The sequence below is a fragment of the Salmo trutta genome, chromosome 30, assembly GCF_901001165.1.
Source record: "Salmo trutta chromosome 30, fSalTru1.1, whole genome shotgun sequence".
Lineage (NCBI taxonomy): Eukaryota > Metazoa > Chordata > Actinopteri > Salmoniformes > Salmonidae > Salmo > Salmo trutta.
The window spans coordinates 4,422,856-4,438,837 of record NC_042986.1 but is presented as its reverse complement, the minus strand read 5'-3'; the positions used below and the strand labels follow the sequence as shown (position 1 = coordinate 4,438,837).

General features: G+C 45.3%; 1 protein-coding gene across 3 annotated transcripts in view; it reads right to left on the bottom strand.

Annotated features, from left to right (window-relative positions):
* Window positions 1-15,982, bottom strand: part of LOC115168974 (chemokine-like protein TAFA-5) — a 46,944-nt gene that overhangs the window by 19,545 nt on the left and 11,417 nt on the right. For all 3 annotated transcript variants that reach the window (XM_029724553.1, XM_029724555.1, XM_029724554.1), the window contains exons 2-3: window positions 11,984-12,133; window positions 4,407-4,534 (exon numbers count right to left, since the gene is read on the bottom strand). In XM_029724553.1, the coding sequence (XP_029580413.1) occupies window positions 4,407-4,534; window positions 11,984-12,133 (278 nt within the window). The remainder of the gene's footprint in view (window positions 1-4,406; window positions 4,535-11,983; window positions 12,134-15,982) is intronic.

Sequence of the window (15,982 nt, the reverse complement as noted above, 5' to 3'; positions counted from 1 at the left end):
AAAGCGTACAGTATTATAGAGAGCCCTTATTGCATGGCACAACGCCGCGAGGTGTAGGAACCAATATATACAGGCAGTTAGGAAAGCTAAGGCTAGCTTCTTCAAACAGAAATTTGCATCCTGTAGTACAAACTCAAAAGTTCTGGGACACTGTAAAGTCCATGGAGAATAAGAGCACCTCCTCCCAGCTGCCCACTGCACTGAGGCTAGGAAACACTGTCACTACCGATACATCCACAATAATTGAGAATTTCAATAAGCATTTTTCTACGGCTGGCTATGCCTTCCACCTGGCTACCCCTACCCCGGGTCAAAAGCTCTTCGCTCCCCACAGCAACTTGCCCAAACCTCCCCCACTTCTCCTTCACCCAAATCCAGATAGCTGATGTTCTGAAAGAGCTACAAAATCTGGACCCCTACAAATCAGCCGGGCTAGACAATCTGGGCACTCTCTTTCAAAAATGATCTGCCAAAATTGTTGCAACCCCTATTACTGGTCTGTTCAACCTCTTTCGTATCGTCTGAGATTCCCATAGATTGGAAAGCTGCCGCGGTCATCCCCTTCTTTAAAGGGGGAGACACTCTAGACCCAAACTGCTACAGACCTATATCTATTCTACCCTGCCTTTCTAAGGTCTTTGAAAGCCAAGTTAACAAACAGATTACCGACCATTTCGAATCCCACCGTACCTTCTCCGTTATGCAATCTGGTTTCAGAGCTGGTCATGGGTGCACCTCAGCCACGCTCAAGGTCCTAAATGATATCATAACCGCCATCGATAAGAGACATGACTGTCCAGCCGTATTCATCGACCTGGCTAAGGCTTTTGACTCTGTCAATCACAACATTCTTATTGGCAGACTCAACAGCCTTGGTTTCTCAAATGATTGCCCCACTTGGTTCACCAACTACTTCTCCGATAGAGTTCAGTGTGTCAAATCGGAGGGCCTGTTGTCCGGACCTCTGGCAGTCTCTATGGGGGTGCCACAGGGTTCAACTCTTCTCTGTATGCATCAATGATGTCGCTCTCGCTGCTGGTGATTCTTTGATCCACCTCTACGCAGACAACACAATTCTGTATACCTCTGGCCCTTCGTTGGACACTGTGTTAACTAACCTCCAGATGAGCTTCAATGCCATACAACTCTCCTTCCGTGGCCTCCAACTGCTCTTAAATGCAAGTAAAACTAAATGCATGCTCTTCAGCCGATCGCTGCCCGCACCTGCCCGACCGTCCAGCATCACTACTCTGGACGGTTCTGACTTAGAATATGTGGACAACTACAAATACCTAGGTGTCTGGTTAGACTGTAAACTCTCCTTCCAGACTCACATTAAACATCTCCAATCCAAAATTAAATCTAGAATTGGCTCCCTATTTCCCAACAAAGCATCCTTCCCTCATGCTGCCAAACATACCCTCGTAAAACTGACCATCCTACCGATCCTTGACTTCGGCGATGTAATTTACAAAACAGCCTCCAACACTCTACTCAATAAATTGGATGCAGTCTATCACAGTGCCATCCGTTTTGTCACCAAAGCCCCATATACTACCCACCACTGTGACCTGTATGCTCTCGTTGGCTGGCCCTCGCTTCATACTCGTCGCCAAACCCACTGGCTCCAGATCATCTACAAGTCTCTGCTAGGTAAAGCCCCGCCTTATCTCAGTTCGCTGGTCACCATAGCAGCACCCACCCTTAGCATGCGCTCCAGCAGGTATATCTCACTGGTCACCCCCAAAGCCAAATCTTCCTTTGGTCGCCTTTCCTTCCAGTTCTCTGCTGCCAGTGACTGGAACGAACTGCAAAAATCTCTGAAGCTGGAGACTCTTACCTCCCATTGATAATTTGTGTGAGATTGAGAGCATCAAGCTTAGATTGTAGGATGGTCGGGGTGTTAAGCATGTCCCAGTTTAAGTCACCTGACAGCACGAGCTCTGAAGATATATGGGGGCAATCAATTCACATATGGTGTCCAGGGCACAGCTGGGGGCAGAGGGTGGTCTATAGCAAGCGGCAACGGTGAGAGACATGTTTCTGGAAAGGTGGATTTTTAAAAGTAGAAGCTCGAATTGTTTGGGTACCGACCTGAATAGTAAGACAGAACTCTGCAGGCTATCTCTGCAGTAGATTGCAACACCGCCCCCTTTGGCAGTTCTATCTTGTCGGAAGATGTTGTAGTTAGGGATGGAAATTTCAGGGTTTTTGGTCTTCCTAAGCCAGGATTCAGACATGGCTAGGACATCCGGGTTGGCAGTGTGCTAAAGCAGTGAATAAAACAAACTTAGGGAGGAGGCTTCTAATGTAACATGCATGAAACCAAGGCTTTTATGGTTACAGAAGTCAACAAATGAGAGCACCTGGGGAGTAGGAGTGGAGCTAGGCACTGCAGGGCCTGGATTAACCTCTAAATCACCAGAGGGACAGAGGAGGAGTAGGATAAGGGTACGGCTAAAGGCTATACGAACTGGTCGTCTAGTACATTCGGAACAGAGAGTAAAAAGAGCAGGTTTCTGGGCGCAATAGAATAAGTTCAAGGCATAATGTACTAACAAAGGTAAGGTAGGATGTGAGTACATTAGAGGTAAACCTAGACAATGAGTAATGATGAGAGAGATATTGTCTCTTAGAGACGTTTAAACCAGGTGATGTCACCGCATATGTAGGAGGTGGAACTAAATGGTAGGTTAAGGCATATTGAGCAGGGCTAGAGGCTCTACAGTGAAATAAGACAGTAATCACTAACCAGGACAGTAATGGACAAGGCATATTGATATTAGGGAGAGGCATGCGTAGCCGAGTGATCATAGGGGTCCAGTGAGTGGTTGGGCTGGTTGGAGACACGGCGATTCAAACAGCTAGCAGGCCGGGGCTGGCAAGCTAGGAGAAAGGCCTTAGAAGGACGTCGCAACGGAGGAAAGTCTGTTTTAGCCTCCGCGTGCGGTGACGTCGATGGACCAGTCGTGATGGATTAGTAGGATTCCGAGTAGCAGAGGGGCCAAGTCCAATTGGCAAAATAGGTATAGCGGCCCAAGAAATTGGCCGATGGATCTATTCAGCTAACAGTCCAATATGCTCTAGACAGCTAGCGGGCCGCGGTTGGCAGATGGGCATTCAGGGGACATCGCTGCATATGGGCCAGTTGAGTACCCCCTCGAGTAGGTGCTGTCGGTAGTCCAGTCGTGAAGGATCGGTGGGGTTCCGGCAGTATAAGGGGTCCGGGATTTGTAGCCCAGGAGTGGCTGATGGACCTCTTCAGTTAGCCGGGAGAATGGGCCTAGCATAGCCCATGGATTGGAGTTAGCCCAAGCTGCAATCCAGGCGTAGTCACTCGGATTGCAGCTAGCTAGCTGCGATGATCCGGTGAAAAGTTTCAGAGCTTGCGGTAGGAATCCAGGGATATGGAGAGAAAATAGGTCTGGTATGCTCTTGTTTGAGTCGCGTTGTACAAACTGGTGAGAGCTTTCCGAGCTAAAGGTTAGCTGATGACCGCTAGCAGTGGTTAGCTGACTACTAGCTAGTGAGCTGGCTAGCTTCTGTTGGGGGATTCCGGTTCAGAGGTAAATAAAAAGACTTTAGAAAAAACAGATCCACACCACATTGGGTGAGGCGGGTTGCAGGAGAGTATTTTGAAGTTGAGGTTTACAAAAATATAAAAAAGATATGCGAAGAAAAATATAAAAAGATATATACATGGGACACGACAAGACGAAGGACAAAGACGTCTGACTGCTACGCCATCTTGGATGTATTTATCTTCTACTGTGGATCGCTAAAATATCCAAATGATCACATCCTCAATTCAAATATTATGGCCACATTATACCAAAGACTACGGTGTATACATATGGGAAACAAGGTCATGTTATCAGTGTAGCCTGTTATCGTCTGGACTAGTTGAAATATCTTCACATCTAGAAAACGTAACTGTCAATTTTTTTATTTTTTTTATTACAGGGGGCAGATTAAATGCATTCCATCCAAATCGTCCTCTGGAATAATAGACATTCTGGGGCAATTAATAGGCTACATAACCAACTAGTCCCGTGCAAATAGGGCTATAGCCTTAATAATAACTCCAGCATGATTTTGGCATTTCTTGCAGTAAAATGATACACCAAATGTAGGCAAAATCTGGACTTGGGAACAGGAGAAATATGATTTATTTATTTATGCATGCACATTCACACACTCTTTCTCTATGTTTCTCACTTATTGTATCATAATTGTGTATCAAAGTTACTTACAACTAATTGATAACAGCACAGTTACAGATCCACAGTTACAGATCCACACAAATCCATGTAAATTCCCCTTTTCTCCATTCCTGTTACAATGCTAAGGGCAGTTGCATGTTTCAATATGTACTCCATACATGACTCCGTAAGGCTACGTCTTACCATGACTGTCTTGATGTGGCCACTGGCTTTGGTACAGGTCCAACCAGAGCGGTTGAAGAGGAGGCCACACATCTCTCCCTCCAAGCAGGGTGCCATCTCACACCACTGTCTACTCCTCACGATACGCACTGAGGAGACAGAGAGAAGGGAGAGCGAGAGACAGCGAGAGGGTGGGACCAAGAGTTAGAACCAAGCTCGATTGAGCTACTGTATATCCACCTTTAAATTCATACTTTAGTGCATTTTAACAGTAATAAAAAGCAGAGAGCAAGGAGAGTATGAGAGAGCGAAGAGAGCGAAGAGAGAGAGAGGGGGGGAGAGAGATGATAGACATCTAGATAGAGGAAGAGAGTGAGAGAGAGTGAAATACGTATTTCACAATCAGGGGTTCTTGATTAGATCCTTGAATGTCATCAGTCTAGACATAATGTAATGATGGCCACTCTTGTGCTCTCTGTATAATCTGTCCGGAAAACAATGAATTACCATTAGCCTTTGTTGACACTATTTAACACTGATTGTTCCTCACACTGGGTGTGTGTGTCTGTGTGTGTTCAAGTCGGCTCAAAGATTAAATCGGTCCTCTCAGGACCTGGCATGAACTATTGTTCCTTTCGGTTTATCAAAAGGTCTTTCTGACTTTATGATGGTGGGCAAATTGAAAGAGAGGGACTACAGTGGCAAATGTCCCCAATGAGAGTGAATGAGTTTGTGTCCCTAGTGATTGTGACATGATGTCAGTAAAGGATAACCCCTTGTCCATGTTTTCAATAATTGGGTGTGTCAGGTTGTCCCTTTGAGCTGGATACTGCTGTCCTGTATAGATCTGTCATTCCATGGGACTTGGTCGTGCACACACATGCCAGTATGCACACCAGCACGCACACACACAGAACAACGGCTGACTGAACACCAACTGTTTTCCAATACCATATTAGAAATGGGAAAGGGTAAAAAAGGGATTCAAAGACCACATAGTCCTTGCTTTAATGAAAAAAGCATTCGAAATTCCCTTTAGCTTACTGCTCAATTCCTTCATCTGCTGAAAAAGCCCAGCTATCCAGCCCGACACTCCAATTTCCCTCTGCGAATTGGATTGTCAGCACGATCCATCAGACATAACAAAGCATAGATTGATCAGTCATTCATAAACGTAGATGTAAGTATATTATGTGACAGCCAAATCCAACTGCTGAAGGGCTAAAAAAATAGAGCTGAGTTTTCAAAGTGTGCATCAGAAGGACCAACAGAGCGCTATAGCAAAGCCTGGCTGGAAGACGGACTGAATCAGCTGGGTCGTGTCCAATAGGAAAATAGGGGTGATGTAGTCACATAGGGAGAGCTTTGACACCTGTCATCATGTCATCACGGCCCCCTACCCAGACTGCATTTAACTGTCATAAATGCCATTATAGAGGCCATTTCTTTAGTAGGTGACATCAGAGGTCACCATGTGGGAGAAGTGGGTGCTCAAGATGATAGTTTCAAGTTTTAATGTCACAGGCACAAGTACAGTGAGGTGGGGGGGGGAGGCAGGAGAAAATGATAGAAAGAGAATGTGAATAACCATTCAACCATGAAGTCCTCTACATTTCCATTTACCTCCACAATTAAATTTACAGGCAAAGTTCCCAAACCCACTACGGTAACACAAGTAGTGATCAATTGCATTTGCGCTGTGGTGGGTATTTCCTTTCGACAGCACCACCCTTCACTACAAATCTATGCTGTAATTCCATTAAGAGATGTAATGACAGAAAGCATTCCCGTTCTCCATAGTGGCAGCCACTGAGCAACAGGTCCCTCTTTAATGGACTGGCTATTAACGGCGCACAAGTTCTGTGACAGGCAGCCAGTAGGGGTGTAACAGTACATGTATTTGTACCAAACTGTCCGGTACAGGGACTTTGGTTCAGTCTGCACTGTCAACCTGAAGGAATAAATTAAATAAATATACTGCTCAAAAAAATAAAGGGAACACTTAAACAACACATCCTAGATCTGAATGAAAGAAATAATCTTATTAAATACTTTTTTCTTTACATAGTTGAATGTGCTGACAACAAAATCACACAAAAATAATCAATGGAAATCCAATTTATCAACCCATGGAGGTCTGGATTTGGAGTCACACTCAAAATTAAAGTGGAAAACCACACTACAGGCTGATCCAACTTTGATGTAATGTCCTTAAAACAAGTCAAAATGAGGCTCAGTAGTGTGTGTGGCCTCCACGTGCCTGTATGACCTCCCTACAACGCCTGGGCATGCTCCTGATGAGGTGGTGGATGGTCTCCTGAGGGATCTCCTCCCAGACCTGGACTAAAGCATCCGCCAACTCCTGGACAGTCTGTGGTGCAACGTGGCATTGGTGGATGGAGCGAGACATGATGTCCCAGATGTGCTCAATTGGATTCAGATCTGGGGAACGGGCGGGCCAGTCCATAGCATCAATGCCTTCCTCTTGCAGGAACTGCTGACACACTCCAGCCACATGAGGTCTAGCATTGTCTTACATTAGGAGGAACCCAGGGCCAACCGCACCAGCATATGGTCTCACAAGGGGTCTTAGGATCTCATCTCGGTACCTAATGGCAGTCAGGCTACCTCTGGCGAGCACATGGAGGGCTGTGTGGCCCCCCAAAGATGTTGCAGGCAGCAGAACGTTCTCCACGGCGTCTCCAGACTGTCACGTCTGTCACGTGCTCAGTGTGAACCTGCTTTCATCTGTGAAGAGCACAGGGCGCCAGTGGCGAATTTGCCAATCTTGGTGTTCTCTGGCAAATGCCAAACGTCCTGCACGGTGTTGGGCTGTAAGCACAACCCCCACCTGTGGATGTCGGGCCCTCATACCACCCTCATGGAGTCTGTTTCTGACCGTTTGAGCAGACACATGCACATTTGTGGCCTGCTGGAGGTCATTTTGCAGGGCTCTGGCAGTGCTTCTCCTGCTCCTCCTTGCACAAAGGCGGAGGTAGCGGTCCTGCTGCTGGGTTGTTGCCCTCCTACAGCCTCCTCCACATCTCCTGATGTACTGGCCTGTCTCCTGGTAGCTCCTCCATGCTCTGGACACTACGCTGACAGACACAGCAAACCTTCTTGCCACAGCTCGCATTGATGTGCCATCCTGGATGAGCTGCACTACCTGAGCCACTTGTGTAGACTCCGTCTCATGCTACCACTAGAGTGAAAGCACCGCCAGCATTCAAAAGTGACCAAAACATCAGCCAGGAAGCATAGGAACTGAGAAGTGGTCTGTGGTCCCCACCTGCAGAACCACTCTTTTATTGGGGGTGTCTTGCTAATTGCCTATAATTTCCACCTGTTGTCTATTCCATTTGCACAACAGCATGTGAAATTTATTGTCAATCAGTGTTGCTTCCTAAGTGGACAGTTTGATTTCACAGAAGTGTGATTGACTTGGAGTTACATTGTGTTGTTTAAGTGTTCCCTTTATTTTTTTGAGCAGTGTATTTACCAGATAAACACTACACTGCATTGTTGGCCTATGCCTTTTGAGTAAAACAGCTGAATTTATAGCCAGATTTTTTTTTCAGGCTATTCTGGTAAACAACTACATCTTATGCGCACATTCAAATCTTGATTACTGCAATTCAACCTCTTGGCTTCTTGAATGGAGACCAAGTTCTTATGGTCCGTCCAGATCACGAAAGGATGAGGTGCCCCCTCCTTTGAGTGTCTCCACCCCTCAAGGGCCCACTTAACTGCCAAGAGCTTCCAGTTGCCTACATCGTAGTTGCGTTCCGCTGGCGAGAACCACTTGGAGAGAAAGGCACAGTTTCTTGTCCTCCTCGTTCCGCTGTGAAAGGACCGCCCGTGCTCCGGTATCCGAGGTGTCCACCTCTACCACGAAGGGACGGGTAGGATCAGGATGGATGAGGATGGGTCCGGAGGTGGAACATCCTTTGAGCTCCCCAAACGCCCTGTCAGCCTCGGGGGTACAGCAAAAATGGTTCTGGGACTTGCGGGTTAGGGCCGTGAGAGGTGCTGCCAACACAACAAAGTTGCATATAAAACACGTGTAAAAATTGACAAACCCAAGGAATCGCTGAACTTGTTTGAGTGAGGCTGGATAGGGCCAGTCGGTGACCGCCTCACCTTTATAGGGTCCATTTGGATGCCTGCGGTAGACATAATGTGGCCCAGGAAAGACATTTTGGATACATGGAACTCACACTTCTCTATCTTGATGTATAGTTGACTCTGCAGTAGGACTTGGTGGACGTGCAGGATGTGTTCCGAAAGGATCTTGGAGAAGGTCAGGATGTCGCTTAGGTAAAAAAAGACGAACCGATTCAACATATCCCTAAGCGTGTCATTGACCAATGCTTGGAAGACTGCCTGTGAGTTCGATAATCAGAATGGCATGACTAAATACTCATAGTGGCCACTTGTGCAGTCTTCCATTCATCCATCTCCCTCCCTGAGTCTCACCAGATTGTTAGCGTTGCGGAGGTCCAGTTTGGTGAAGAATTGGGCCCCATAGGCCAACTCCAAGGTGGTGGACATCAGGGGAAGGGGGTAATGATTCTTAATCGTAATCCTGTTCAGCCCTCTGTAATCGATGCAGGAACGCAGAACTCCATTCTCCTTTCCCACGAAGAAGAAGCCTGCAGCAGCTGGGGATGTAGACGATCGAATGAAACCTGCCTCCAGCGACTCCCGGATGTAATTGTCCATGACTGTTGCTTCAGGGGTCGAGAGGGAGTACAGACGGCACCGGGGAGGGGTAGAGCTGGGTAGGAGTTTTATAGCGCAGTCATATGGATGAAGAGGGATGGTGGCGGATTGCCTCTTACTGAAGGCCTCCTGGAGGTCGAAGTCTTCGGGAGGAAGAGGGGAAAAGTCTTGGTCTTCAATGGATGCCGGGGAACACAGCGAGGCTCTTGGTGGGGGTCTGAGGCATTTAGTCTGACAGTTCTTACCCCAGTCTAGTAGATGTCCCGTGGACCAGGAGTATAGTGGGTTATGTAGCACTAGCCAGGGGTACCCTAGGATAAGGGGGTTCTCGGGGGCAGTAATCAACAGAAAATGAAGAGTCTCAGAGTGGTTCACCCCAACCTGCAGTGGAATGGGCTTGGTCTGATATTCCACCTGGCCGGAGCCGATGGGGCGTCCGTCAAGGGCTTGAATCTAGAGGGATGGGTGATTTCACGCAGGGGATTTGTAATTCTCTGGCGAAGTCTTGGTCATTGAAATTATCCGCGTCCCCGGAGTTCATGAAGGCTTGAATGTGGTGCTGACAGTTGTCCCAATGGAGGGTTGTGGGTAGTGTCAGACAGTGACCGGGTAGCTGGGGTCTAACTGCACGGCTTGTCCAGGTGAGCCCCGGCATTTCCCGTCAACTCTGGGCATGTAGAACGGAGATGGCCAAGACCTTCGCATTAGAGACAGCAGCCGCCGCGCATGCACCTATCATGTTCCTGTGGGCTCAGACTTGTGCGTCCCAGCTGCCTGGGCTCCTAATTGCTGGGCTGGGGGGCTTGGGGTGCTCTGGAAACCGGAGCGTTTGGTGTCAAAAAGGCACTGTCTCACACGTTCTCGGATGCAGTTGTCAATCCTGATGTCCAGCATTATCAGGGACTCGAGGTCCTCTCCCAGTTCCCGAGCGGCCAGTTCATCTTTGATGGAGTTAGACAGACCCTCTCTGCGGCGAGGGTGCGGAACTCAATGGCGAAGTCAGCCACTTGTCTGGACCCTTGGCGGAGGTTGAACAGTCTGCTTGCCGCTTCTCTTCCGCCGACTGCATGGTTGAAGACTCGTCGCAGCTCGGCAGTGAAGGCTAATATGGAACTGCAGGATGGTGGCTGCTATTCCCACACCGCCGTTGCCCACGCAAGGGCCTTGCCCGAGAGTAGAGAGATGTTGTAGGAGATCATGGCTCGATCGGTGTGGAACGAGGAGAAGGTAGCTCTAACACCAGAGAGCGCTGAGTGAGGAACCCCCCTTTTATCCTCCCAGCTGGCCGTCATAGCACTCGGGGGCTGGGATCTTGGGTTCACGGTGCAGGTTCCCTGGAGGAACTACGGCGACGCTTGTAGCACTGGGCGATGAGACTTGGGCAATTGGCTCCTCCTGGGTTGGGCCATGGTTGGAGGTAATCTGTAAGTCCCCGAAGGGTCTCCGATATTTGGGAGAGTTGTTCTTGCTGCCGTCCCAGCAGTATTCCTTGGTAGGTTTTAGCATTCTGGATCTGGGTGATCTCTGCTGGGACCATGTTGAGGCAGAAGCTTACTGTGACGTGGTGAGGTTGGACCCAGGAGCAGAGGAGAGACCAGACGAGGAATCAGTGGTTAAGGATGAACATAATACTTTACTGAGAAATGGTAGTTGCAGGATCACAGACACTTGAAAAACAACAAACACTAAGTCTCAAAAACTCACTCAGGAAAAGACCACACACGATAAACAAGTCAAGCTTCTGCAAAGGATAACAGAATACGCACCTCTTTCAACAGGGAAATCATAACGAGTAAATGGGACACACCCGAGTGTCGTTAATTTCTCTAGGATGGTCTCTGGTTATGTTCAAGGGTAGAGGTAGGGGGTGAGCATCTACATTTTTTCTAGTATTACATTGTTATTTGATTATTGAATTGTTTGGTTTTGAGTTTGCAAGAAAGGCATTTCACTGTACTTGTGCATCTGACATTAAAACTTGAAACGATCATCCTGAGCACCCACTTCTCCCACATAGTGACCTCTGACGTCACCTACTAATGAAATGGCCTCGATAACAGCATTTTCGACAGTTAAATGCAACAAAACATTATTTATAAAAAGCAATCTATTAATATGGTTTTTGAACTCTATAATTTGTTTACAAGCATGATAGCTGTAGTTTTAGTTTATGGCTGGCACAGCTTGTTGGCCATTAGCCAATCAGCATTTCCCAACGAGTTCAAATCACATGAATGCATCCGACTGGTATTTAAGACTTCACAACTGGTAAATTCCCACCTCCCACATTGTTACAAATGCAGCATCAGAGTGAAAACTTGTGAGGCCCAACATAACAATCTGGTCACAACAGACAATGCAAGGAACATTGTGAATGCTGAACATTGGCATTTAATTTTCCCTATGTACTGAAACCGAACCGTGACCCCAAAACCGCAATACGTACCAAACCATGGGTTTGGTGAACCATTACAACTCTAGCAGCCAATAATAATCAATTTTCTTATTCTGTAATCATAGTTCTCTCTTAGTTAATTAGCATTGCCGGAGCCAGAGACAGTATTACAAAGACTATGTGGTACCAGATACGCCAGATATGTCCTGTTGTTTATGTACTGCAGAGCAGTGCGGACTGGGGCAGGGGGGTGGTCAAGTGTGGTTGATCTCCATGTAAGATGAAGATGATCATGGAGAGATACTGCTAGGGTTGCAAAATTCCTTATTTTTCCAGAAATTCCAGTTGGAAGATTCCTAGAATCAGGAGGGGATAAGCGTGAAAACCAAAATCCTCCAATGAGGATTTCTGAAAAATATGTGGATTTTACCTGAATTTTATAACACTAGATACCGCCTTAACCGCAATTGTTGACACTCACCTTCGACGCAGGCTGGCCTGGCCTTCGTGGTGCCAGCAATCTGGCCTCTCCTGCAGGCACAGCGGGCAGTCTGACGCGCGATGGTGCATCTTGGCACGCTGCTGTCTCTGTTGAGCATCACAATCTCACAGGTGCCCACAGCCAACTGGCCTGCAGAGACAACAAAGGGAGAGTCCATTACATTGTCTGTCTTCAATGGCATCCTACATTCCTTATGCAGTGCACTACTTTTGACCATTGAATTGAATAAGATGCCATTTCAGACACCGTCTATGTTACATTACAGTCATTCAGCAGAAGCTCTCATCCAGACCTGCATTCAAATAGTATTTGTTTTCTTTCAAAATACTTCAGCTGCGCATGATTGAGCTGCCTGGCACAGTGGAATCAATGAAATAGTCCCTTGCTCAATTTTAGGTCATAGGTGCTTCTTTATGTCTTTGCCAGAAATGAAATATTAGGATGAACAAGGTAGCTCCATGAAGGTTAACTTTCAGCTCTACTCCCTGGCTTGAGGCAGTATTTTACGCTCATCCCACAATGAAGTTCAAACAGGGGTGAAAATAAGACAGTAAGGTCCAGTAAGTCATCCCAGAAAAATAAATAGTGGGGGTACGCAGTACCGGTTAAACGTTAATACTATTACATTACCAAAGATGGCTAATTTCGTTCAAAAGAAAGGCTCTGATGAAGGCCAAGAGGCCGAAACGTAAGCTTGAATAAAAAAGTGATACTAGCAAGAGCAGGTAAAAAAAATAAGCAACATATGTAAATTGTTACCATGCACCTGCAACAAGATAGCTCAGATGTGCGAGCGTATTTACTTTTGTTGAAATGTTGAACGTAATACACACACACACACCAACATAAGATGTACCAATATCATGTAAAACATTTTTTATTACAAACAAGAAACACTTTTCAATTACAAAAGAAATCCACTTTGGTTTTAAAAAAAGGACTTGACCGAAAATAAATAAATAATAGTTATAAATAAAAACTACTACCACCCCCACAGAAGCTTCGCTATTCGCCATTCTTCCAAGTTGTTTTGTTTTGTTGTTTGCTTGGAGATCTAGCTTTCAAAACTCGCAGCCCCTCTTCCAATGCATTGTGCGCATCCCTATATCTAATTGATCAGCTATTGTCAAAGCCGAAACGATTATGACATCCGGGCATTTAAAGCATCCCCGGGTAATGGAAGCGGGTTCTTTTTAGTCATTGTAAAGAGAAACTCGACAGTAAAAAGCATTAACATCACGAAGAGGTTTATTTCCAAGATAACAGTAGATACTACATAGCCGGTTCCAAGCCGAGTCCATCTGCTCCGGGTCAAAGGAAACACAATTGAATACCTTGGCCAACAACCAATGAGGCCTGCCAATAAAACTATGCACATCCAATCAGCTACATATTTCCAATATCATGTACTGAACACATGCATACCTTTTTAACCAGGTGTGCATAATAACATGCTGCTTATCTCTCAAACACTACATAAAGTATACTTAATTTTCTAAATGTCACATACTATAAAACGTAATTTTTTTTGCATACTCAAACGGCCTACTATTTAGGACGCAAGTATGAGTATTCTGACACAACATAGTCTCACACACACCTCCCCCCCACACGTCCAGCAAGTCCCCCACTCCTGTCAGCAGTGTGCTGGAGGTTACAGCTGTGCCATTTGATATCAATGTTCTCCCCATGATTCAACAGCAACCAGATGTGATAAGCCTAGAGGACAGAGGGAGGAGGGAGAGAGAGATGGAGAGAGAGATGGAGGGAGACAGTGCAGAGTATTACAGGCTTCTTAATGTGTCCTAAGCCACTGCAGCCCATTCCATCACGCAGAGCAGGAGTTAATTCATATGACAGGGGGTTTCCGTCACTTGGTGGCACGGAGAAGCGTAGTCTCGCCTCTATTTCAGATTATGAAATGAACTTACGGCGGGCCGCAGAGTGAGGGATGGCAGAGGGGGTCGCCCACGCTCTGGTTTCCATCACAGACGACATCTACAGGCGCTGGCACCCGCTACCGAGTAGAGAGACTAGCTCTACCCGGGCAAATGACCTTATCACTGAGTCACACACTCAAACGTACCCACTTACAGAGATGCATGGATACATATATATATATATATATATACACACACACACACACACACAAACCTCAAAGTGAACTCACAGTTCAGTGTGATTTCAAATGTGCAATATTTTTTTGTAAACTTATTGTATGACTTTTAAGTTTCAATAATTAAATATTCTGTAAATACTGTATACTCCAAGCAAAAGCTATGGGATCAAAAAAATGTTTTACCTATGGCTTAAATTCTGATATTTTTATTAATGCACATATTTTAGTTATGACCTGGCTGGCTGCAGCTCAAACTAGCACTATGTAACTTAATCTGCATGTGTGACAATATCTTAGTCTCATTCCTATGTTGAAATCATGTGATTCTCCAATGTAGTTGCAGTGATGTTATCTAAAAGTAAGACAATCAAAACCACACATCCACAACCAGAAGCTCTTTCTGAGTTGATGAATTTGTGATGTTATCTAAAAGTAAGACAATCAAAACCACACATCCACAACCAGAAGCTCTTTCTGAGTTGATGAATACAGTAACTTGGATAATATACAGTGCCTTTCAAAAGTATTTAGAACCTTCTATTTTGTCTTGTTAATAAATACAAAATGAATAACTAAAATATAGTAATTGAGTAATTATTCAGCACCTTTTTTTAGGCAAGCCTAAATTAGTTAATGAGTAAAATGTGGCTTAACAAATCACATAATAAATTACATGGACTCACACTATGTGTTGACATGATTTTTGAATGACTAAGCCTTCCCCTGTCCCCCATACATACAACATCTGTAAGGTACCTCAGTTAAGTATTGAATTCCAAGCACAGATTCAACTACAAACCTTTCCGAAAGCCTGATAAAGAAGGGCAGCACACATGAAGAAAAAAAACCTATAGTATACTATAGAAGTATTACTATATTTAGATACTATATTATTCACTGTAGTGTTTTTGCGCAGTGGTTGTGCTGAAAAAATATATACACTACCGGTCAAAAGTTTTAGAACACCTACTCATTCAAGGGTTTTTCTTTATTTTTACTATTTTCTACATTGTAGAATAATAGTGAAGACGTCAAAACTATGAAATAACACATATGGAATCATGTAGCAAACAAAAAAGTGTTAAATAAACCAAAATATATTTCATATTTGAGATTCTTCAAATAGCCACCCTTTGCCTTGATGACAGCTTTGCACAATCTTGGCATACTCTCCAGGTGAAGCTCGTTGAGAGAATGCCAAGAGTGTGCAAGGAGTGTGCAAAAATAACATCAAATTTATCCGAATTACAGTGTAGACATTGTTAATGTTGTAAATTACTATTGTAGCTGGAAACTGCTGATTTTTTTTATGGAATATCTACAGAGGTGTACAGAGGCCCATTGTCAGCAACCATCACTCCTGTGTTCCAATGGCACGCTGTGTTAGCTAATCCAAGTTTATCATTTTAAAAGGCTAATTGATCGTTAGAAAACCCTTTTGCAACTATGTTAGCACAGCTGAAAACTGTTGTGCTGATTAAAGGAGTGATAAAACTGGCCTTCTTTTGACTAGTTGAGTATCATCATTTGTGGGTTTGATTACAGGCTCAAAATGGCCAGAAACAAAGGACTTTCTTCTGAAACTCGTCAGTCTATTCTTGTTCTGAGAGATGAAGGCTATTCCATGGGAGAAATTGCCAAGAAACTGAAGATCTGGTACAACGCTGTGTACTACTCCCTTCACAGAACAGCGCAAATTGGCTCTAACCAGAATAGAAAGAGTGGGAGACCCCGGTGCCAAACTGAGCAAGAGGACAAGTACATTTGCTGCCTAGAAGAGCACCAAGAGCTCTACTTGCTGAGCCGGGAATTGTTTGGCCTTTCTCATCGAGGAAACCTACTGGACAAATACTAAAAGC